The 26,465-nt window shown below is 47.2% G+C and overlaps 1 protein-coding gene across 1 annotated transcript in view; it reads right to left on the bottom strand.

The window, feature by feature from the left end:
• Positions 1–26,465, bottom strand: part of LOC119103926 (murinoglobulin-2) — an 88,717-nt gene that overhangs the window by 53,488 nt on the left and 8,764 nt on the right. Inside the window, exons 3-5 of the mRNA XM_037227628.1 lie at positions 24,130–24,389; positions 23,230–23,314; positions 22,213–22,356 (exon numbers count right to left, since the gene is read on the bottom strand). Of these exons, the coding sequence (XP_037083523.1) occupies positions 22,213–22,356; positions 23,230–23,314; positions 24,130–24,389 (489 nt within the window). The remainder of the gene's footprint in view (positions 1–22,212; positions 22,357–23,229; positions 23,315–24,129; positions 24,390–26,465) is intronic.

The following is a 26,465-nucleotide window of genomic DNA, read 5'->3' as shown; positions in this document are numbered from 1 at the left end:
AGACGTTATATTTATTCCATGTACACATGCTTGGCCTTATCATAATATAAGTGTCACCGCAAGAATCTCCAAATCTACATACATTTATTCCCACACCTGCTTTATCTTTGTAAACTAGCACTGAGTGAAACCGCTGGATGTTATCCATTTCATGATCTGGATCTATGACTCCTATTGAAAAGACTGCTGCAGAACCAACACATGCAACCCCTTTATTCTTAAGAATAAATCCTCGTTGTCCAAAACAAAACCCTCTCGGTCCTCCAAAAGGCTCTTGAACAGGAACCAACGATCTATGCCTTGAAAAGCAAGACATGAAATAGTTCGACCAGTCAGGATGAGAATAAAAACAAGATTGACCTTAGATTTACCTGGGTTCATATGATGGCTACAGTCCTAAATATTTTCATATGCAAGCATGCCCCATGAAAACAAAATGAAGTCATCTGAAGCTCAAAAGTAGCAGATACATTGAGCTAGCCAAGTTGCAAAGATTACAAAGATACACGAGCACATTCAGTGAAAAATGAATAGCGCCACACATAAACATATGGCAAGGAAAGAGGATTCAGAACATTGTCCATGACCATAAGGAACCACAATAACATCATTTCCATTTCCATGGACATCAGCAGGGAACTGAATGATGGACAATTTCGCTTACGTACATCCAGTGACGAGACCTAAGGTTTAATAAAGAAAACGTTCTCTTAATGCTGGTTCATACTCCAAATGCCTTTAATAAAGGTATACAGATGGTGTCTCGTGCCCACTAGCCTCGACCTCGTCACATCATATAGCAGGTAACGGAAGATATCAGAAGTATTCCGTTGTTAATGGAGCGTTCCCCGTCGTCATTGGAGCTTCATGACGCATTCAGCTGTTGTGGCTATATGGCATCGCCTGTCTCTCACCCTGACAGAAGCGGCTGGCGCGCAGGGAATCGAACACCGTATCTCTGTTTCTCAGACACGCGGTGGTCAACTTAAACGCCGGAACCACAACACTATCGTCACCCCACTCGTGGTGTTTCCTAAAAAATTAGGGAGTCGTAAATGAACGCAATCCCAAGTCTAAGCCCTAGACAGATGATTACTAATTCAAACGTGACTAGCAAAAATGAGCTCGTCCATATGCCACGTAAGTGTAGGCCACCTCGCGCATCCAAGCTCCTTGCATGGCTGATGACAAACCTTCTCCCCGATTTCATCCTTCAACGCGTTTATTTTGAAGCTATGCTGAGATCACTGGGGTGGTTGAGGGGAGTGTTCTGCACTTGCATGGGGTTCTGAACTGAAATAGCTATCTTGAAGATCATTCGGCACAGTTCACAGCCTTGTCCTTCTAAAAACCTAAGTCCCTCTAGTTTCTGGGCTACAAATCGCAAAGATGTGCAGACTATTTTGTGCAGACTATTTCTGCGTCATTTAGGCATCCATGACGCCGTAACGTCATTCAAATCCTGCCATTCCATTAACCGTGCGGTGATCGGTGCCCAGAAAAATATGTCATTCAAGTCATTCATATCTGATGTTCCTGAACACCATTTCCAAATACAACGTCTTTCAATTGGCTCTTAATCAATGTTTTGCGCGGTGCGATGACGCAAGCAAGCAATGACGCATCGAGGGCCATATTTACTACATAGAGAAATTGTGTTGTCTAGACCAGTATTTTCCACTCAAAAGTACACCAACGTTATAAGTGAGCTTATTTCATTATATCTGATGCGCGATTCAGTACATTTGAATAAGGAGCACTCCTTTGAAAAAAAAACGGTGCCTTTCTGCGGCTTACCTCCTGGATACGTACCAAGGCAATGCATTCATACAGCAGAAAACACTGCTGGCATCGCCATATAAGGTTCATTATTTGCAGCTAAGTTCTTCTTTGGTGTAGAAAACTTGATTCGCCCGCTGTTATGGATTTCACAAATAGGTATTGTAAATGTCATGCAGGAGCATGCTTTTATTTTAATCCAGGTATTGGGTGGTGTTTGCTGTTCGGACATGTCCAGCGTAGTTGCATTTATCAGATGTGCCTAAAAGCACCTGAATGTTTACGCGTGACCTGTGTTCTCTGACTTATGATGTATTTGAAAAAGAGCATGCAAAATTCAGAAGTGTAGCATTGCAAAAGGTTAAAATGTTTGTAGTGGGAGGAGGCGGGATAAACGGTTAACTGGCCAATTGGAAGCCAACGATATCATCAACGGTACAAACAAACCTGGAAATTCTCACTTGACAAAACCATTACGATAAATATTTATAATCACGTCTCTCACGACATCCAATCCATATTTAAATGGCTCACGAACATTGACCGCCTAGTGTTGAACACCTATCAACAATGTGCAACTTCACAATAGCACGCGGCTGGCATCGTTAGTGACGTGTATCATAGTTGTGGCAGCTTCACTGACCGGATTCGATTAACTCTCCTTGACACTTTAAGCTTGTGTCATTGCGCTGTTGTTCACAGAATGGTTCACTTTCACACTGTTTGCTGCGTTACCAATGCCCCGCTTTGGCATCTGCATAGAGCGACGGTTCGTCGGCGCGTTTGAGGGGGCGGCGGGGCGGGGCCGCGCGGTGTTCCCGGCGGGCCACACGGTGCTCCCGGTAGGCCTTGCGGTGCTCCCGGCAGGTCCCGTGGTGTTCCCGGCGGGCCGGGCGGAGCTCCCGGCGGGTCGCGCGCAAGCGTTGTTATTCTCCCACCATTACACTGCACATCACCCACGTTTGTTCATAAACCATGGCACATGGTGGTTGAAGCAAATGTTCCACCTTTACATGGGGTTTTGACACACACGTAATTAAAGGAAATGTTCCACACAGCACAAGGTGATTGAAGGAAATGTTCCACCTTTAATGAAATAGCCATCTTGAAGGCCTTTTGGTGCAGTTCACGGCCCTTTTTAAGACCCAAAACCCTCTGGTTCCTGAGCTATACACCTGCAAAAGCGCGAAAACGTTTATTGAGAGACTACCTCAAAGTCACCTTGGCATTGATGTCGTCATAGAGAGGTCATACAATTGCCGCTCTATTACAGCTGTTCTCTGTTTATGGTCAAAACTGGGTGGTCTCTGATACATTCGCAAGAGCGATGATGCGGCACGCGTGATACAGTCCGCGGAAAGTGATTGGCTGTTGGTGATTGGTGATTACAGTTGATTGGCTGTAAGATTTCGCTGCTGAATGCGTGTCGCGACCGTAAGCGTGAGCAATTTCGGCTTGCGCGGCACTCGTCGCCAGCGGGTTATTTTTCGTTATTTTTTGGCCATAGATCAATGTTATAAAAGGAGAACACCGCTGTCTGTAAATAAAGTACAGCACCGAAAAAAGAACAGCACTCTCTCGAATGTTATAAAAAAAAAAACAAGACACAATGGCAATTCCACCTTTTTCTCCCGCTGACGTCTTTTTCTTCTTCTACTGGCGTATTTCTTACAGACAGCTCGGTTAGGGCCTTGTTTGCCGAAACACTATAAAATTAGGGAAATATTTCGGTAATTATATACATATATATTATATATTACTAAATATTCGTCACATATTGTAAGGAAAAGCTTAAATAATTGTGCCCTTCAAGTCCAACCTATTGAGTTGTATTTCCAAGAGCCCCCCTTGGGACCTTGTTTTGAAGGGAGCTCAGAGCACAATGTGGTGTTATAACCGAAAACTTGTGCGGAAATTGCAAGAAAACCAGCAACTTCATAGTCCCGCGGGTTGTGCAAGTGTGGGATCGCACTCATTTTACATTAGAGTGTGAATCAGGCGCTTGAAATGGGTGTGAACACTGGTGGTGTGTGCCAACGGCTTGTATTGATCTTGATGTGATGGGGAGTGTGCGAGCGAAGTCAGTACCTCTGCGGGAGAATATTGTTTGGTATTCTTTAAATCTAGTGACCCCCAATAAAATGTGATGTATTGATACATGCCTCTGTCTTCAGGTTTGCGTTTGAACTTGATAAAGTAGTGGTGCCGTCAAACTGAAAGAAACACTAGCACCCATGCTGCAAGGGTGTTTAAAGGCAATTTCCTGCGTTATTATAATCTTGCAAACATTTTGAACCTATTGAGGCATTACAACACGTAATTATTCCATTGCATGCCATTATATCAGCAATTGATTTAGGCAGTAAGGACAGGCCGGTACGGCTCATTAATACGCATGCTTGGTAAAAGCTTGCATGATAAAGCTTTGAAAATTGTCTTTCGCCAAGACATCTGAATACAGAGTGATGCACTATTATGGAAGCACATGGTACTGTCTTAACAAATTTTGTATGAAGGCAAGCATTGCTTACGAATCATCATTGTCAAAGTCACTACAACTTGTGTGAGATGCTCGGTGCTGATAAAAGTGGAGAAGTATTGCTGTTGGTTTCTTGGATAGCACTTAATAATATTCTTATCATGAGCCTTGTGTGCACCGGTAGCTTCATGTATTATTTCTTGTGTGAGCAACACTTTTAAGTCAAGCGGCCTGACGGCTGTAGCGTGTTGCATGGCTGTGGAGACAGAAGACGTGCTTGCACCTTTGTCGCCTATGTTTTGTGGAGTCCCAAAACAGGCTGAGCGAGTAATGTCACTTATTGGTTGTGCGCTTTGTTGAAAGTGATTTGTATATTGTGTCATGTGTTTTTGGTCAATCATGTGTCAGATGCGGACTTAATACAAGAATGCATGCTTGACCCATCTTTTCATGATGCAATTTATTATGAAAGCAGCAGGGATCGCAGTGCAAAAGCCACATCACTGTTCATTATGTCATGTCACAGAACAGCACTGAGGTAATGCCACGATGACACTGTTCACCCGTGCCATTACACAGTGTACCGCATTGGTCAGCTACTCTATGTCAAGTCTGTGAGACACCAGCTTATGATTTAGGAATGACTGGTAACAACTGATTTAACAACGCTAAAGGACTATCACCAGCGAGAATGCTGTTGCACCACAATGGTTAAATCAGGGTTAGCTAGTAATTGCATATATGATCTTAAGCAAAAAAGCATTCTTGGTAGTTCAACCTTACTATCCTTACCATGACATTAACAATGCTTTGCCCAAAGACGTATACAAGTCTAGACAGCCTACTCCCATTGGCGCGGCGACCGGCCGGTTGTTGCCGTCTTGCGACACTAGCGCCACCGCGCGGAGGGGGGCAAGAGTTAGCTTTGCAATGATAATCCTATGGCGGATGGCCGACTTCCGGAGGCGTGTGATCAGGAAATGATGGGAGCGAGGGCCTTAAATATTCTGGGGCCGTTTAAGACATCAATTTTACGCAATACGGCACAGCAAAGTTTGCTCCGAGGCTATGGGTAGCGGCTTGACAGACTGATCTAGGCATACTGATTTTGCGGTTTTTGCGTCGTAGCAGAAGTGGGAGGGGGGGGGGGAGGTGGTGGGGAGGTAGGGTAATGTTTGGTCTCAAAAGAAAACAGGTGGTCCCTCTAAGACAGAAAGGATGTCATAACGATAACGCTGGAAACAGTTGTTCTTAACCCTCATCCGGATGTGGTCCTTTGCAACATTCCAGCGAGCAGAGGGGCCGGGCCAGTCGTATCACCCTCTCCTGGCTTGTGGCTTCGACTTGAGATAGTCAGAAGCAAAGCCGAGCAAGATCATTGTCATGAATGTTAGCCAACTGTATCCAGCTTTAAATGTATTCGACAGTTGGGGTCCTCCCAGGTCGGATCGACGACCCAAAATCTTTGAAAAGCGCGAATATTTTCGCAGGCGGCGCTTCGTCTGAAGCCAATGCCATCATCTGCATCAGTCTGTTGGGAGACGGAGGACATTCTTACGTCGTTGTTTATGGGCGAAGTAACTGCCCCGGTGGGTTGCTGGAGTTCAGGCTATAGTTGGTTATCCCTTTGTATGCACTCATGCATGCTGTTCACCTGCGTGAAAGAATAGGTCTGTCCCCATTCACACTCAGATAAGACCAGAGCTCCTGTCTCGATTCGGTACGTTACAAGAATATGAGTTATGTCCAGCACCATCGGCTCGGTACTCCTGCGAGCTGTGTGGGCACCGAGATATGCGCATAGTATGTCATGTTATTCAGAGCATGCACACCGTACTACTGACAACGTTAATGCACAGGACTTACACGTCGACACACCTTACAGCCCCAAAACTACGCATGGTATATCATGTTGTTCAGATTATGTACACCGTACTACAAACAATATTAATGCACAGGACTTGCATGTCCAGGCACCTTACAGCCCCATAACTATGTAACTGGTAAATCTAGCTGCGGTCACCAGCACAGGTATTTACTGATGTATTTGAATACTGGTGTGCAAAGAGCACCTGCTTGTACAGGTTGTGCCTCGCATGGGTACAAAGCATTCCACTCACTGTAGCATTTTGTTCATAGGCATGGAGGCGGACAGCAGATGCCTGGCCACAATTTCTGTGGTAGTGTTTCACCACTACCACAGCATGGCACTCATCCGCTCGCGGCTCGAACATGTGGTCTCGCACATCAGGGAACAGTTCGTGGCTGCGTTCAGTCATTAACTGCGCCAGGACACTGCACTGGATACTCAGCGACAGTTCAGCTCGGTCCATCTTATCACACTTATGCAAAGCGGCCAAATGCCGGTCAGCTGCCGTAACGATCGTGTACGTCGACGCCGACGGGATGAGCAGCCCGCTGTTGTCCCGCAGTTTTACGAGACCCATCACTTCATGCGACGGAGGGTTGTCCTCGTTACACAGAAGTGCACCAATGCACTCACCGCAACCGATCGCGCTCGTTTCTTCCAGTTTGCGTCACACATAGCCGGAGATGTAGCCAACACAGTTGTCAACAAACCCCCAGCCGGTGTCTTCCGTCGTGAGGAGATGCTGCACGACCGCCGGCATGGGGTCACTCTCGGGAGAAAAAGCGTACTTTTGCCCCACATTTCACTTTGGGACATTTTGCTCCTATCGCTTGATCTGCCTATGGGGATAACGGGCGATCAAACACAAAAGCACATGACGCCATATGCCAACGCCATTTAAAAAAACAACATTTCACTAGCATGATTGTCGATGCCGTGTTTGTGATAGCTGGTATTTGGCAATCCTAATACATTTCCTTAGGGGAAAGAAAACACACACATTGAATTTCTCAGGTTGTTTTTAATGCTAATTTATTCAACTCACGTCAAGTTGTTGGCAGTTACAGGAGTCTTGAAGCCCTTCCCGTAGGGGTTGCTGCTGTTGGGGTACTCGAATGCCTGACCAACAAGCAGGATAAAGCGCGCCGTTGCCCCCGCTCCGATGAACTCATGGTGGCCCGACTCTTCTAGGTGCAGCAGAGCTTTGCCCACCGAGCTGCTGAACAGCTGGGCAGCAAGCTTGACTTCCATTTTGTTCTTTTCGTACTGGACGTGCAGGCGAGAGGGCTTGTTGGCCACCCGGATACCTTCGCTGTGCTGCAGGTCGTACAGCGCCTGTGAAGGTATCCAAAATCGATAGTTTACCTTGGCTGCAAAATACTGAAAACGAGCTGAACAGGTTCAGTCATTAGTGTATGAGCATCACCGTCCTCTCAGATTAAGTTGTCTCCCAAGTCTCTACCCATGCATCCAGACGCGAACTACACAGATGATGGGATAGATGTATGTAGAAAAACAGAGTGATACTTAGGTAAAAGGTAGTCTTTTAGCGTTATCCTTGGTTTTGCTGGGACTGAATTACTACTAAATTATTTATTATTACTATCACCACTAAATTTGGCGTACTCTTACCTGACTATACCTCCAGGATGCCTCTTCACCATCCAGTTGCAGGCTCTTGCATTCGCCAAAGAGGTTTTGCAGCCGTTTCAGCATGTGCACCACAACCAGCAGAACATACACCTTCTGCTTGGTTGCAGGATGCAGGAAGAAGCTAGGAACGATGGGAAGGTAAAGTTGTTTTGGCTGCAGGTTCTGAACGCCCAAGTGGCCGAACATGGACAGGTTGGCTTGTAGCCCATCGGCCACGAACGCTCGCACCTTCAGTCCTGCATCACTCAAAGCACACAGGACAGTCTTGGTCAGTTCTGTCCGAGTCTCACTTGAAATGTGGTCTGTGAGAAAGTAGGCGACAGGATGGCGCCACACACTTTTGAGACCAACGGCCATGAACACTAGGGCATTTGTTGCCAGTCTCGTGTCCTCCACGTCCCCTGCACCCAGATCAACATGACCAACGAACTTGTCTTTGGGTTGCGAGTACACCTTCGCCTTCCGGATCGCCATCTCATCAATCATCAAGCAGCAGTTGGGGTCGATTTCCTTGGCTGTCATTTCACAGCACAGCGTCTGTAGCACCTCGTGGAGGAGGCCCACCTCGTAGCTGACGCTTCTCGTCCACTCTCGTAGCGATGTTGCACCCGGTAGAGAGAAGTCCCTTGAGAGGAACCCACGCGCTATCGGGGAAATGTAGTGGAAGGTGGGGCAGAGCTTCTCGATTTCTTCAGAATACTTCTGGCCACTTTGCTTCTTCCTGCCGCCATTGACAACTTCGTTGGTGAAAAACGCTGACACCATTGGGTTTTCAAATCGAGATTGGATCACATTGAGAAGCTCGGCACCGACGACCCAGCTTTCGTTGAGGGCATCCAGAGTACTTTTGAGGCACTTGAGCCGCCTGTCGCGCCTCTGCAGCTTCTGTCGCAGCTCCTTCCGCTCGTAGCACAGTTTTCGAACCTTTGCAGCAACCTTTTTCAGTGGATTGAAAATATGTCGAGTTGTTGCACTTGCGCTATAGCTATGCTCTGGGCCACCTGGGTGATGTTGGAGCTTCTCTGGGGTGTCCTGTGGCAGTTGCTGCTCTGATGCAGGCTGAAGCTGCTGCAGCTTTGAGGCAGGCTGTAGTAGCGCCTCCCCTGGAGCAGGCTGCAGCAGCACCTCCTCTGGGCAGGCTGCACCTGTGCCTGCTCTGGAGCGGGCTGGTGTGGCTGCCCGAGAAGCAGGCGCCTGACATGCTTTGGCTTGGGTGGAGTTGTGCATGGGCCAACACGCTTTTGGGGACTTTGTTGTGCCACTGGTTTTGTCTGCTCCGGGAACATGAACCATGATGAGATGCTTCCCTCACGCAGCATTCTGCGTTCACGGTATGGTTCAAAATCAGCCTCCATGAAGTGGTTACTGCATAGAAGTGCACTATGAGAGGGCTTCCATGTCCTTTGCTTTTCTCCCTGACGTCTTGTGGCAGCGATCCACTTTCTTAGCAGCTTCAGGTCATGATGAGGGTACCTGGAACAGAAACAAAAAAAAAGATCTTCAATATGCACCTTATGCACCTTCCACAGCCTTTTTTCACCCCAGACTGATTCTGTCTGGTCCACATTTTGCAAGCATTACACCCAGCAGAGCTATGATGCACATTATGACCATGTCACCTCGATCTGAACGCTGCCCTGCATTATGCAACAAATGCATATCGTGCATCACAATTGTCATCATACCACAACTTGCTACATTTCTGTTTTTGCTACAATTGTCACCTTGGCACCAGCACAATTTGCAGATGTCTTATGAGTTGGAGTGGTCGTTGGTGGCATTCATATTTCATGACACAGAACATGCCCCTTAGATGGGGTTATGTTTGGTTGTGTCTTTGTGTTCCAAAGAAAATTTGTGGTTGTAAGTGTGCTGCAAGTTGGAATTGCATTGTATATTCCCTTCAGACAATAGCAAGGCAACTTGATAAAAGTTTTATGTGAATTTGCGCACTTAGGTAGTGTCTGGAAAGTTAAAATTCGGGTATCACCGGTGTCGGCCTCTCACTTCCTAGCACAGTCTCAATCAACAGAATCTAGTACAAAAGTCATACAATTTTGTTACCAGCAGATGCACAGGACATTTGTGAACACCTCTGGCATCTTCATTTAGCTCTATGTACAATATGATGACAATACAAAGCATTTTGTCACACACCTGTCAACCGGTCAGTTCACTTAATCTGTGGTGCGGCAGGCAATGTGCAAGGCCCAAGCCAGCAATACTAATTTTTTTAGGTGTTTTGTACACAATTTTTTGCTGTGAGGACTTAGATCAAAAGCCTAAATTCTGGACTCTACAAAGTAAACACAAAATCAGTTGTTAGCTGAGCTTAAGCTGGATTACAAAATGTTGCATTTGGTACAGCTCTAAGCCTGTTGCAAATATTTTTTGGTAGTGCAAAGTGCTAAAATATTCAGCCATTTCAAGACACTGGTTTGAGTCAGTCATTATCCTAAAATTACATGACAAGGAGTAGTTTTCACTGTCTAGTTCAAGTCTTGTCTTGTCCAGCTTAGTCTTGTCTCATGAGATCTATTAACCACGCAAATAGCATGCTTATGTGCTATTTTCCGCTTAAAAGGAAGCAACTGCAATATCAATGCCATACCAACACACCATCAGTGTTGAATAGCACATGACAGCCTTTCAGAAGTGAGAAACATCAATGTCGCCCATCCTTGGGAGGTATTTTCCTACTGGTTCTTAGATGTTCATCTCATCTTCCCACTTGCTAACATGCATATTAAGTATCCTACAGGTGGATGCGACTGGACTCAGTTGTGATAAAATGCCTAGATAACAGTAGGAAAGCATACAGCACATGTGAGCAAAAAAATTAAAGAGGTAACTTCATATCTCCATCCTGATTACCAACAAATGCGCAGGTTGACAGTCGTGGCGCAGATCCGCATGCAACAAAATTACCAATTTATGCACCATCAAGCTCAAAAATACTTACTTGTGGAATGCTAAGCCATCTCCATGTCTTAGCTGATCACCCTGCCTCTTACTACACCCGATTGCAGAGCAGCTTCTCGTCATTTTCGCCCTATGCGGCACCACGAAACGCCAGCGTACAGCGTTTCCAATGGTTGACAAGCGCCGCAGAAAAACGCTTGCCCTTCTGCAGCGTTGCCGGGCGGCACGTTTTGTAAAGTCGAGAACTTTGTCTAGTCCGTTATAGTCAATGGCTTTGCCTATCAATTCATAGTAATGTTACAGGTTTGTTAATTTTTGCATGCAGCTGCATTTCCAGTTACAAATGAGAAAGTAAGTAGCTACTGTGCACATCACATAATACCAATGTCAGGACTACGGCACTGCAGGTAAGGATAAGTCGACAATGCAGTACTGACATCATGGACAGTCCTTGGCAGGTTTCGGCGAGAGATTCATGACGCTTTATGACAACCTTCGCAGCATATCGTGCTTTGATATAAATAATCTGCCCTAAAAGCTGACGATCGCCACGTTGCATATGTCAAACAGCCCACCAAAGTTTCTCTTAAAGTTTCGCTTGAGCGGCGTTCCAATGTTATTAAAGTGCAAGCAAATCTCTCGACGTCTCACCTTGTATTAAGCATATTTGCAATAATGACGACATCGATGACAACTGCACTGTTGCAGCCATCGAATATTCTTACGTTGTTGCTAGACATGGCTGGCCCAAAGCCATGTCCTGATAGATATCGGGATAAAATATAAGATCGTTTTAGGTGTCGTAATTTGAAAGTGTGATCGCATTTATTTTTGTGGTCAGAAACTGGATCATACGTTTTACGACAAAAACATGCAGTTTTTTGGGGGAGAAACAGGCTACAGAAATAGCATCGCGTCCAGAAACTAAGAATTTCACTGACATTTCCGTTTTCTGCTACCTCAACCAACACTTCAGCCTTCGCACCATGCACCATCACCTGAGCTATTACGGTGTAGAAGTCGTGTCAAAGTTTCGCTTTCGCTTCTCGCCATTGACTTGAGTCAGGTACGTACAGAATGCAACATTCTGCTGGCTTCGTTGTACGTAGCTTCACGATACCTACGTTATTCGGGTCGTGGTGTCTTGCCAGACTTCGACTGTATTTCGCAGTGAGCTTTAACTTGTTTTGCCAAATTTTTAAGACCTTTTTAGCCTGAAATGGCGCGATCCATGAATCTGAGGCGTAAAAACGAGCGCGTCAGACACCTTCCCGATAAAAAAGAAAATTAAATGGCCGACAACCACCAATCTTTGTAAGGGTGAGGGAGCCAAGTTGCAGTGGGTATTACAGTGAAGCTTGGCCCCTCAGTTGACTTAATTCTAGATCTGCCACTGTCGAGTAATTCATCAAACGCACGGCAAGTCACCGTATGAATATATTTGCCAAGCACAATGCCTTACCCCAGGTTTAAGGCATCGACAGCGTGCATTCCGGACGAAGGTTTGACTGCATGTCGTACAAGAACTAAATACGATTGCATGATGTGTCTGCTTCTAAACTTTATCTTAAGCTGCCACCCGAGCTCTTCACATGGTCGAACCAACCCCACCCGGTTTCTTGCTAGTATCTAACATAATAAAAAAGTAGGCAAAGCGATTATCTGTTATAATTAAGCAAGCACAGCGGCAATCTCTCAATTATATAGTCTTCATTGGAAGGTAGCTTTCGGGATAATTTCTATTATGTAATAAGCAGTGGTCAATCAATATTGGGAGATATAATTCAACCACGCATTCAGAATGGCAAAAGTCATACGTAATTTAACAATATTTGTGTGAGACCACGGCAGCAAAAAATGGACGATCTGCCCACAATCTGAAAGACTTTTAAATAAATTCCCGCTAAAAGCCCGGCACCTGCACCCGATACCGTAAAATTTCTCAGGTGTAAAATTTTACGTTACAAAACAGGCTGAAGCGTTCATGCATAAAGTGGCATACGGCCACCACCATAAGTAGCACGGCGCACTATCAACAGCCTCGTGATGATGAGGTCCAACTCCTACCCCGCTAACGATACCAGTGCGACGAAACATCATCCGGGCATAACCCCTTTTTCTCCCCTAATCCTTAAAATTTAGAAATCTAAATCTCTCTGTAAAATGAAATGTAAATCTCGATCGCTCACTGCTGTCTGGTGGTTGCCTCTTCGGGTCTCTGAGCTTGTCATTGGCTTTCTGGCACAGGCCTTTCGGCATCGGCATGTGCATTATTAGCCTATTTTTATTTTGCGCTGTTTTAAACCTGAATTTCGGCCGGACCACCAGGCACTTTCGAATGTGGAGCTGGGCGAATACTTCCGAACCTACATTCCCCGCAAAATCTTACGGCTAGGGTTGAGGCGGCATCATCACGAAAAGGCCGACGGAGACAACTGTCGTCTAGCGCTTGCTCCGTCACCCACCTGTGTTTTGTTACGATCAGTTATCGCGATGTGCAGGAAGTATACAAAAATGCGGATGTAAGAATGTCTTATGAACATGCATATGTGTTACAGATAGCTTCGCATTTTAAGTTATTAGCCCGTTTGTGAAAAAGTATCATTTTTACGATGTTGCGAAGTGGTATATAATGCACTTATTGGGGGCGTTGCGGCTACGGTTGGTGTCAACTGTCTGCCGGAGTTGCTGGCGGATTGCCTTGTTTACTGCCGTTGTCTCCGAGGGTTTGAGGGTATGTTACATGGTATGAGGGTTCGGTCAAAACGTACGTTAAATTGTGTGCAACACTTTGTGTTGTCTTGATGCGTTTTAATTTTGATATTTATGACAATGATTGACCAAAGATGCAGAAGGGGCAAATATTATCCCGAAACGTAGCTTTTAATATATCACAAGTTAGCGGAAAATGTATCTTTTTACAACCTATGCCTCAGCTACATAAGATAACCAGACATAACAAACACGTCTTCTTGAATCAAACTGCACAGTACGCGCTTCAGAGAAGGGTGTCTTATGTCTTGCAGGGTGGCCCGTACTCCTGAAAATGAGGCAGACAAGTCAGCCAGCACTACTGTGGATCAATACAAAATTATGAGTCAATCATGTCCAATGCCATGAGCATCGCAATCTCACAGCGGACTGTCGCAATATGGAACGTGATCATTATTGTAGCACGTTAGCGATGCTAATCAGATGCGGTGGGTTGCTTTCCAAGCCTGGCAGCTGCCAATGTCACAAGCGTTGCAAAGTGTCAAGCAAGCGCAGCCGTGCAGCTGCTCGGCGTCCATTGTTAGCGGACACAAGAGGTCAGCTCGATGTCAAGCACTTGACGAGGTTGGGCAAAACGCACCACTTCGAATCTGTCCTCCACGGCGTAGTAGTCGTAGATTCGAACGACAGCGGGCTTCAGTTTTTCCACGGCCACGGCCTGCGTGAAGCGCACGCTGAAGCACACCTCGGTGGTGGTGAACTCGTCGAAGTAGAGGCTGGCCTTGCCTTCCTTGAACTCCCACCGCTGGATCACTGCAAACACAATGATCGAAGCTGGATGAGCGCGCCACCGAAGCCTGCAGTTTCAGTGCGAGTCTCATCGCATCACCAGGGTACCGCTCCGTGTTTGGATGGTTACAGCAGTGGACATGCGAACAGCGCGTCAGTCGGACGCTGGTGATCTGAGAAATCACACAGGCCCTTTAAATATCCCGCGTTTCAGTTCTCGGAAGTGGTTGGTGAGCGCAGTACCAATGCAAATCTGGCAGGCTGTTAGACAATGATGGGGTAAAGTGCCAGTCACGAGCGTGATATGTGACTCTGACGAACATGTTACCTGCTGAATTGTAAAAATGCTCATATCTAACGAAAAATTAAATTACGAGAAGAATGCATGTAAATGTAATGGAATTCAAGCAAACAGGCATCACGTATTACGCTTCATTCAAATTTACAAACGAGCTCAAGAAAACAGGTATAACAAATCACGCATCAATTTCACATGCAAGCGATTTCAATAAAACAGGCATGGCGTATCACGCATCAGGCATCACTTGTATATATATATATATATATATATATATATATATATATATATATACATGTATATAAACTATTTTAGACCAGCACATGTTACACATCAAGGCATACATCAAGTCCGCATAATCGGCCATTGTGAGCCCTGCACGTTAAGGTTTGGTCGCCGACTATTTATAAGAATGGTTTTACTTATTTCCCCGTCTGGATGGCCCTGTGCTCTGTAGATGGCTTAGCTCTAAAGGGGGTACGGAGCCCAAACCTTGACGTACAGGGCTCATCATGGCCGAATATGCAAACGTGAGATGTGCCATGATGTGTGGTGTGTGCTAACTTAAAATCGTTTACATGCATAAGTGATGCTCGACGAGTGATGCGCGATGCTTGCTCAATTGAGTTTTTTTTTGCATGTATAATTGATGTGTGATGCGTGATGCCTGTTTAGATGAGCTCCCTTGCATGTTTGAATGAAACATGATGCATGATGCCTATTTACCTGAATTCGTTTGCAATTTCACGTATTTTTCTCGCGTGTTCTATTTGTTTATTATGTGCTGTAATCGCTGCATGGTATTAATGACTGGTAACTGCTCATTGCCTCATCCCCTGAATGCTAGTGTTCTGTAAAAACCGTGGCTCGCTGTTTAAAAAAAAAAAAACGTGAAAATCGAGCAGGATCATCGGCAGGCAGTTTTGAACTTACTTCTGACACCTTTTTTAAAAAGGCATTTTGCCGGAATATCAACTCATCTTCTCTCCATTCTACTGGTTTTTGTACGAGGAATAAGGCTATTGCAACCGTCTTATCTGTGCTTAAAAGCGCAATTTACACGTTCAATTGTCATGATGATGCTTGTGTTACGCTCTTGTACAACGCTCGGAAGATGACATGAATAAGGGCCGCATTGGAAACGGCGTGTAGCTGTAAGCACAGCCTCAAGCCTCGTCATAGGACAGCGAGGCTTTGCCGGTGCATCGGGGCTCCCCCGACGAGGACGTGTACACTGGCACTGGCTGGCACGTGTTATTTTGCACGGCGCTGTCAGAATTCCACATTGCCCTGTTAAGATTCTACAGTGCCCACCAATTTCCTGGTGTGTGGCTGGTAGAGGTGCCGGAGGGGGGGGGGGGGCGAGGGTCCCCCCCATTGTTGAAACTGCTCGTGTGGCAGAGTCACTGCCCACGAGAATGATAATAAGGATTGCTGTAATTACGCAGCCACCACGTAGCATAAAGCACGGCGCTTAAATTGAACAAATACGCTATTTTTCGTGTTTTTGTTCACGCTGGATTGAAATGGAATCTAAAACTTAAATGCATATCAATAACCCATGTATATTAAAAGAATACCACGCATAGACTTACCTCCTTCTTTCTCGACATCTCTTAGAGATTTGTCCACCGTCACAAACCCGGATATCATTTCTATCTCAATAATTGCCATGTTGCTCTCAGTATTGGGTTTCTTGAAACTTGCGCAGATACCTGTATAACACCATGAAGTCATTACCTTCAGCTCTAAATATTGAAACAGTAAGTTCCGTGAGAAAGGATTGCAGAGCTGTGCAGCATGCACTCCATAACGACGATTGCAGACTTGACGAGAATATAGACTGTCCCAAAATCTCAGATATATTGAATCTTTCGCCTCCCAATTAAACTGTGTCAAAAACATCGTGAGACTGTTTACTTCCAAGCGAAATTCTACGGTGTGAATGCTTTGCACGCGCTTGAGTGTGGCTTAACACACCTGTAAAATTGTTAACACTTTGAAATCTGCAGCGAGTCACAATGAAGTCTTCTAGATTTCATAAACATCTGTCATGTCAAGGATATCACTTTTGGCTTATCCTCGAAGATGAAGCCCAATGAAAAGGTGGCCATATGCAGAGTCCCATCGTCAGTCAAGCACCACCCCAAACAACTTACTCAAGGTGAATGTGGAACATGTGCTGCTCTTTTTGATGATGTTGGCCTTCAGATTGAAGCTTGGGTCAGCGAAAGCAATCCTGGTGTTGTACCGGAACAAGGACTATAAAATGGAGAAGACAAATCTGCCATTGATTCCCATTGTGTATGGGTGTAGGGTTGTTTACGGACGCTTACGCGATACGACTTCTTGCAAAGGAATAAAAGTAGAGATTACGAAAAAACACAGCGCGTGAGGGACCGCTCATTCATGGACGTGACAAAGAGGATATCATTGACACCATCAGGATGGTGCTCCGGACACATCGCTGCAATGGTTTGGTGGCTTACAACACATTCGACACGGCTCTTACTATCATCAGGATTATCAGTTTGGGTCACTGAATGCTTCGCCGCTGACTCTAAAAAGAAAAGAGTGTTCATGACAGAAAAGTGTCAAAAGCGAAATTAAACGCGCTTTAGCTCTGCAGAAGTGCGACATAAGTGGCCATGAAATCATCAGTTTTCGACGGGACAACGAGTTGACCCTTTAGGCTAGATAAACGCTTTTCCGGTGCTGACAGTTGGGTTCAGCCGGGGATGAAGACTGAGATCATATGAAAATAACCGATACCTGGATTGATCACTACACCTAGATGGAAGGCCTAGAATCTTGTGTGTACCGCCATTGGCATGAACGTGGAGATATGTACTCGATTTTCTCTCAGCGGTTCCACCAGCGCCGCCCGGTCAGCTAACCTGCACGACGGCGCACCCCTCGCCGGCCACCTCGAACTTGACCGAGTTGGGCAGCTTCAGGGGGTCCGGGATCCTACGCTGCTGCGTGAGAAGGCGCGTGCTGGCGGTGACGCTGATTCGCTCCGAGAAGCCGCCCTGCGCGGACGCCGCCACGTCCACCGACATCTTGGGTGAGTACGTGGCAACGGCGAACTCAGTTAGCGCCGCCAACGCCACCACAGTGTCCTGCGTGGACACGAAGCCGCCGACGCTGTTGCGCTGCGCGTTCACCCACTTGATGGCGAGCGCCGCCTCACCCAGGTTGGTCCGACCGCCGAGCTTCAGCAGCGAGAGCACCATGTATGACGTCATCTCCACGTCGACGGCGCGACTGCCACCGTGCACGCTGGACCGGTCGCCCTCCCAGTGCAGTTGGCCGCCACGGCGCACGCCCTTTTTCAGCAGGGCGGCCAGGCGCGTCGCGCCCTCCGTCCTGCCACTCTGCACGAGCGCGTGCGCCACCAGCACCTCGGCATACAGCGTGCTGAAGTCGGACGTCTTGGCGAGGAAGTCGAGGCCGCGCTTGACGACCGCCTGCTGGCCGCCGGCCTCCATCAGTGCCAGCACCACGTACGCCGTGAGCGCCTCGTTGCCGCCTCTGCCGACGCCGCCGCGCATCTCACGGTGGAAGAGCGCGCCGTGCGGCCTGAATTCGCCGCTCGCCTCCTGGCGGCCGGCGATCCAGCGCGTGCTGATGTCCAGGTCTTTAGCATCGATGGCAATGTAGCGGCTGGCGGCCGCGTACGAGCGCACCACGTACGTAGTCAGCCAGAGCGAGCCGTCGCGGATCTTCGGTGTCCGCTCCGGGAAAGCGGAGTAGGAGCCCTCACGGCGCCGGAAGCGCAGTTCGCGCTGATAGCCTGAGGGCAGGAGCGGCTCGGTCGGACCGCTGGTGGCGTGCCAACACCGCTAAGAGCGGCTCGGTTGGACCGTTGGTGTCGCGCCAATACCACCAAGAGCGGCTCGGTCGGACCGTTGGTGGCGCGCCAACACCACCAAGAGCGGCTCCCTCGGACCGCTGGTGGCGCGCCAACATCGCCAAGCGTCACGACGGTGGGGGCATTGATGCAAACAAGGTTGGAGATGCAGCTCACAGCTTACCGGTGTTCGATAGCTGACGCAGGTCTTACAACGGGATTAACCAACCTGATCGTGCCATTAATGTTGGAAAGTACACACGAATGGCAGACCACTTGTGACAAGAGAACAGGCCACTTCCGACGGAACGATGGCAAAGTGCATATTTAAAGGTTACATCCGAATCGGGACGTTCTTGCAATCAGGAAAGCTTATAAGCGAATAAGCCCAATCATGCAAACTTGGTTCCAATCGGAGAAATCCGTCCAGGATATTGGTACATTCCACACAAACACAGCGTTACATGAGATCTGCCCGCTCATCGTCAGCATGATGATGGACAGACGCAGCTCTGGCTGTCCACCAGCTAACCGGTCCTCATGTTATTCGTAGTTCTTATCCGAAGAGCATCTGTGATCAGCTTGACTTCCTCAAGGTATCGCCGGACGAAGATGTTGGGAACAAAGCCGATCATGTTCTGCTCTCCGCACCCAGTCGGGACTCGCACCAAGCGTTCCAAATTCTGCATGAAAGGTTCATCTTTGTCTTTGGGTTTACAGTGCCCACAAAATTAAGGAGTGTTTTTATGGGATGAACACGAATTGGGCAAATACCACGAACACAAGCCAATATACTTGATATCGTTTGCGTTCTCTGAATGGAAAACTACAAAAAACAAAACAAAACAATTGGACCTACCCTTCATTAGCAAAGGATGGGCGAAAGACACTTTTTATGTAAACGCGCGTGCAAAGCGTTCGGGTACGCGTTTTTCTTAAACTTACGGCGCGTAAAATATCTCAGCATTTTTGAAGGGTCCCACCAAACATTCTCGAAAAAAATAAAGCGCTGCGAACCTGGGAAGCTGTTTTGATAAATAAGCGTTGTTAAATATCCTTGTTTGGAATATAAGTGAAGAGTCATCATTCTACAAAAGCTCATGTTTCATGTCATCTACACAGGTTTGCTAATGTTAACAGGCAATCACAATATGGCTCATGAAAATTGGCCAACGGCCTACATATATATATATATATATATATATATATATATATATATATATATATATATATATATATACATATACATATAGTATCGCTCTGGATACCACGCAAATGAAATATACCAAAGTATTGATACAGAATACTGTGACGTAATAAATTCCTTTCCAACGCAACATCAACAAAAAACCAGGTGAATGAAAAAGATGGCAGGGCCTTCCCCTACGCGTCACTTGTGCAGCCAACGACCGCGCCCGAATGTACCGGTAACACTCACCGCGGAGGACGGCGCGAGCAGGTCGCCAACGACGGAGATCCAGGCGCGCTGCGAGTCGCGCACCAGCGTGGGAAGCAGTTGCAACGGGAACGTCACCACTGTGGCGGCTGGGGTACCCTTCGGCCGGCAAACGAAGGCGGTGGACACCTCCTCCTGCGGGAAGCCCTCAGGCTTCACCAGCAAGCTGCGGCGCAGCGCGTCACTGCAAAAACACGGAGTGTCCTAACCGCCCTGGACTTTCCGATCATCGGCACACCTGGGCTGCGTGAGTACTTTGGTGGGTACTTGCGCCGAGGAAGCTTGGCTGCGGGCGAATCGAGTTGTAAGCTCTCGCCCTAAATTATGCTCGACCCATGGCAAAGCCGAACGGATCAACAGATGATACCGCACCGGAGGTATGCGGCAAAGCCGCTAAATGAGGATAACCCTCCCATCACGCATTGGTAGACATACACAGCATTCTGGGAGTTTTAGAATGTGTGACAATCTGTAGACACCTACGTGCGTGTTATTGATATATATATATATATATATATATATATATATGCATATATATATATATATATATAAACTATACGTATATACTACTATATGTCTAGATACTATGACACCTGGCCGTGATTGGAAAGAAAGTTGGTTCCCAGCGTTTATTTTAGATCGGTGGTTTCACTGACAAAGCATATCATTGTCGGGCCAGCAGCAACTAGCAACATTCTGCAGATGAACTGGACCTAACCTCCCTCTCGTATACGACACCTGATAATGAAGCTTCCCATTGGCGTACATGATGTCATGTTGGAGCACGTGTTTCAGGTTAGCTAACATTGGGTGGGTAACTGTCCGTCCGCAGTTCCTCTACTCTGAAGCAGCTGTTTCATGGTGTGACCTGTTCCGCCTGGCAGACGTGCACCGGGGAGCAGTTCACCTGGCCTGCACGGTGTTGGGTTTGCCGCAGGCATGGCCGCCCGCCCGCACCGTCGCCGTGATGTCCACATCGCCCAGGCTGCTGAACTGCAGCGGAAACCCCACCACCGACGGCCGGTCCGCCCGCATGCAGATCGCGTGGGAGCGTGGCGCGCCGCCGTCCACGCTGAAGTCCTTAGAGGGCGCCAGCTCGACCAGCGCCTACACACGCGGGGCGCTTGGTCAGAGCTCGGGCCATAGCGCTGACGACCGGAGTTCGGGACAGGATGCAGGCGGTCGGGTCGCATGCCTGGACGAGACGCGAACGGTGTAGAAGGTATTTGTTATAGACTGCTGACGACAGAACTCCAACGACGCGAATTACCCGTGACGCTTATTGCACATCACGAACTACTCATTCACGAGATTTACACGCAACATTAATTTAGAGGCTCGAACTGCTCATCTGTGAGCTTTACACGCAACATAAATGTGTTTGCTAAATTACCTATCCAGGACTTCTACACTCGACATGAATTTTGATGCACGAACTACGAATCCATTAGCATAACACGCGTTTGCAAAACGATAGTTTGACAAGGTGTTTGTGAAATAAATGTCACTAAAGCTTCAAGCAGTCTGTATAGATAAAAAGGTAAGCGGTCATAAAGCTATTATCCTGCGAATTCAACGAAATATTATTTCATAGCTTTGTTTTCTCCCCTGTGGTGTTTACCTTACTGACTCCTTTCGAAGACGGAGTCAAATGTAAGAATGAAATGAGCCAACTCAGAATAGCTCAAATATGGCCCTGAAGATTCCAGGTAACGCGCATAATTATATGACAGCTTGTAGCGTCTAACACTTTATCATGTGTCCAGTTAAAAAGCTTTGAAAATATGATGGTGCAAATGCGAGGATTTGTCTTTTTTCAACGTGAAATGTATGCACAGCCCGAAAGACACCTTTGTCCTTTGGAAACATGGCTCCACTGACGTGCTACATGGTCTACTTGGTCTACGTTGAAAACCTGCGTTGTACCGCACGAAGGCAAAGTGAAAAGTTACGAAGCAAAGAAACAACGGATTAGCGAACTAAATTGTAGCGGAAAAAGGGACTATATAGCTCAAGTTGCTGGTTCCGTTGCACTTTTTGTTCCTTTTGAACAAGTTTACTGTTCCGTTACCCGAAGGCGCGGTTCTGTGACTCAACCCACTAATGCAGTAACAGCCGTTGCCCACATTCGCCCAGAGATGGATGGCCAAATTACTAAACATAACCCGCTGAATCACGGATCGCTGACACATCTGTGTTCGTGAGAGCCATTTACCGACACATATCTGTTGATATGAGGGACTTGTCGGCAAATCCGCATTCGCGCGCGTCACTTGCCAACGTCTCTGCATTCGTGTGAGCGACTTACCGACACGCTTGTATTCGAATGGGTAGCTTACCGACACGCTTTTGTTCGAATGAGTGACTTACCGACACGTCTGTATTCGAATGGGTGACTTACGGACAGATCAGTCGACAGGAAGTTGAACACGGAGACCTTGAGCCGTAGCAGTTCGCCTCGCTTGACCGAGAACGGCACGTTGATCTCAGCAAAGAACGGCTTGAAGGTGGTAATGGATGCCGTCTCCGAGAGTCCGAACCCGCTCTGTGGACCCGGAGCTCCAGTTAGCAGCCGGCTTCAGCGATACGCTGTAGACTGGACCACCTCCGACAGCCTCAGCGCTGCGCACAGCTGCGGGTCAGGCTGGCGGTTGACTGGCGTCAGTATTGTATTGTCACGTGTTGACTGGCGTCAGTATTGTATTGGAACGTGTTGACTGGCGTCAATATTGCATTGTCACGTGTTGACTGGCGTCAGTATTGTATTGGCACGCGTTGACTGGCGTCAGTATTGTATTGGCACGTGTTGACTGGCCGGTGCGTCGACGCCACTCGAGCGAGCAACTGAGTGGGAATCAGTTGGTGGCGAGAGAATTGCATGCCATTCCGACGAGTTGGACATTGGCTACTGACTGCATGAAAACAGGATGGTGATGGTTAGCGCACTGACCAGTGGCTAGCTGAGGGTTGCCAGGTGCCTGACAATCCCAAATTAGTAGAGTCTGAGTACCAACTGAATGATGATGGATCGGGGACGTGCTGGGGACAGATACCGGCTGGACATTGACTGATGACGGACTGGGAATTCGATGACAATTAGCTGGTGAATGACTGAGGATTGGCTGTCAACTGAGCGCCACAAAACACAACAGCCATCTTGCTCACATCACATCCATCTTAGGAAAACCTGTAATATTCACGTGAAATACGTACACGATGTGAAATATACTCTTTTTGATAATGAAGCTCCTCACTTATCCTTGACAACGTTGTTTCAGTCCCATACTCCGTTTTTCTTACAACCTTTGAAGACAACACTTCTGACTCAAAGCATTTCACTCGTCACCGAATCTGAAATCCTGGGAACGGGCGGGCACATCGTCACTAATGTTACAGGACGCAGCGACCACATTGTGACCTTCAAGTTGCTGCAGAAGGCGGAGCCGACCCAGCGTGTGATGGTGTCTGGCATCTTCTGCTTGAGATCCACCTCACCGTCGCCCCTACCGGCCGGAAGTGCGCGGCGTTACCGGCCAGGCACATCCGCATCATCATCGCATGCGCGCGTTATTAAAAACATACACTCTGTCGGTCCGACAAATGACTGCCAGCGACAGGTGTTAAGAAACACTGTTGATCTATTGTCAGGCATTATCCAAAGATATTATCAAATGAAGTCTACTTAACTGAAATTCTGGCTTAGATAAAATCGGCCCACAATGTATCAAAGCCAGACAAAAATGAACACATTCCACGGATAAATTGCATGCAAATCAAAACGAAATGCAAGGGTTGCCACTGGGTCTGACAGTCTGGGGAAAAAGTCTGTCATTCTCAGTATCTCTGGGTGTGACAGTCTGGGGATCAAGTCTGCCACTCAACTGTAGTACCCGACATGGTACGTGTAGCGAAGCCATCCTGTCTCGAAACGGCTCTGCTAGCCGGTGAGAGACGATTCCTCACTATTATCATTACGATCTCTGACATCACTTGACCTGGTGCGATCCTGGCCATGCTACAGATACAATGAATCAGGCCCCATAAAAAGTTGAACATTATCCCTAACAAACTCTGAATGCCGATCATGACTCCATCACCGGCGCATTTACTCAAGGCTCCCAAACAATTTTGCATATTCCACCGCCTGACGCTGCATGGCAAGGCAGTGTCAGGCTAAACCCTGAGAGCCCGACTGGTGGGATGGCATCTTTTCTAAAACCGCATACTACTGAATTCAAATTCCACAACGTTTCAAATTTTTCAGCTACTTGTGTGTCCGGGAGACGGCTGCTGTCTGTATCGCATGTATTTCACTCACCCCAGACCCTCCAGCTGGAAGAGGAACGTCTCCGGGAAAAAGGAGCGTACGGCCACGGCCACGGCCGCTGACGCCTGGCCTGCTGAATTAGCCAACGCTGGTGACGGACCAGCAGCGCCTTCGAATTGAACAAACGGACGCTTTGCGACGCCGCCGCCGTCCCCTCTAAAGAAATTGCAATATCGGCAGATGGGCCCTTTCCGTCGCTCGCAGGGACGGGTCTCCAGCACCAGATTTGTCAGCGGCAGGTACCCGGCCTCCTGACGGTCAGACAGAGGAGCCGATCCAAGTCAGGCCAGGAGTTAACGGACGGGGAGGCATGAGTCAGGGGTCACAAGATCAAGACAAGAGAAGCGAAGGAAGAAAGAGCAAGAAAAAAGACATAGAGTTGAGAACATTGGAACGGGTAATGATGATAGTTAAAGAGAAATTGTGTGACGTCGTGGACGACAGGAAAACAAAGCGCCATTAATTCAAGGAGCGATTCTGATTTTGTGAAGTTAAGTCTTCAGAAGATATCAATGACTGTCAGTTGGGTGATTGGTTTAATTGGTTTTAATTGGTGGCTGATTGGTTTAACCCAGCAAGCGCGCACCTTGTAGTATGTGCTTTGCATGTATCCAATGATTGAACGTTATACAATATTACATCACTCCTGTGCTACATCTCCGTAATGGTTCCCGTTCGAGCGGACCTATGGGACGAGTAGGCTATTATCGAGTGAGCTCAGAAAACTTGAACACGCCTTAAAGCATTAGTCTGCTGCTGGTTGCACGTGTGGACGTCGTTATATGAATAACATGTTGGTTAAAGTGGTTGAATGATATACTCATCCTTGACTATTGGCAGCATTAGAGCAAGATCGCCGCCGGTTCATTTGTCCGCCCGCCCAGCAGTGTGAACCACCCTTCCCCAGTTCCGTAATCCGGAAACGTCCCCGAGTTTTAACAGCGGTGGTGGCCCAAAGTTCACGTCATATAATTCAATCGTCATACAACAGCCGTTATCATTTTATTGTAAAATTAAGATTATCTTGAGTCATTTCCAGGTCCACCCATGACGTTGAGATAGCACACGATCTTCTTCGAGGCGTGCATAAAATCTGTGGGTGTATAAGATCTGTGGAATGAGGGGGACAAGGGGTCATGGTTCCCCACGCTTTTGGAGGTCGAGATTGCAGTGCTAATGAGTCCCCTTCCCCACTTCTTTAGATTTAATTTCATTTAGCTTAGTTTTGTGCTACATTAAAGATGCATGCCGACTTACCCAGTTCGTCAACCATCAGACTGCGCTGGACAGAATTGCTTCATGTGGTAACCAGGAACATTTTATCCCACCATATACAGCGACGGGAGGTATTCTTGGTCAAACTCCACGTCGCTCTAGTACCTGAAGCTCTGTTGTCTTGCCATATAGCCTTTGTTCAGTTGCCTCCCTGATCACAGTGACTCAGTATTGGTTCGTAACGTTTAAGAGAGAGAGAGAGGGAGAGAGAGAGAGAGAGAGAGAGGGAGAGAGAGAGAGAGAGAGAGAGAGAGAGAGAGAGAGAGAGAGAGAGAGAGAGAGAGAGAGAGAGAGAGAGAGAGAGAGAGAGAGAGAGAGAGAGAGAGAGAGAGAGAGAGAGAGAGAGAGAGAGAGAGAGAGAGAGAGAGAGAGAGAGAGAGAGAGAGATATATATATATATATATATATATATATATATATATATATATTCCGTGTTGCCAGAGCGTCAGACACTAAATTAGGCACTCATATAATGCCCGTGTTACTACGTAACTTTCGCAAGACCACCATAATTACATTATTCGTCGAAAACATTAGATGTGAGCGTTTGCCCTTGGCATTATCATAACGCAATCTACCCGACCAACATATGACTTTTGGGCATTTTGTGAAACGTCGGAAGAACACTCGACGTTTCAATAAGGGGTTGACAAAACCGAGCATACCTTTTGATGTAAAGCGGCTTATGACTATTGTTTCATTGAACCATGAGCGTTGTTCATTGCGTTTTAGCTTTGAATGATATAGTAACTACTACTCGCCAGCTGTCGTCAGCTGTCAGCCATTTGGCACCCAGCTGTTTCAAGTACGTGATTATTTAAATGACTTCTTGAGGGTGCTAGCACCTTTAAGTGCATGCCCGTAACGACTGCGGCCAGCAACGGCGACCAGAAATACACGAGTTTGCGGTGAGCCTTTCTCAATGGGTCTGGTTTCAGGCAACAGCCGTTCAGCGGCCAGTGTTTTGGGTAGCGTGTCTGGCTTACAAGCGTAACGTGGTTGAGACGCTGTAGAGCTTGTTCCTCCAACAGAGACCTTTTTTGGCACGGTTT

This window comes from Pollicipes pollicipes, unplaced genomic scaffold (assembly GCF_011947565.3).
Source record: "Pollicipes pollicipes isolate AB1234 unplaced genomic scaffold, Ppol_2.1 Scaffold_5724;HRSCAF=6776_pilon_pilon_pilon, whole genome shotgun sequence".
Taxonomy (NCBI): Eukaryota; Metazoa; Arthropoda; class Thecostraca; order Pollicipedomorpha; family Pollicipedidae; genus Pollicipes; species Pollicipes pollicipes.
Note: the sequence above shows the minus strand (reverse complement) of the source record. Positions and strands in the feature narration are given on the sequence as shown.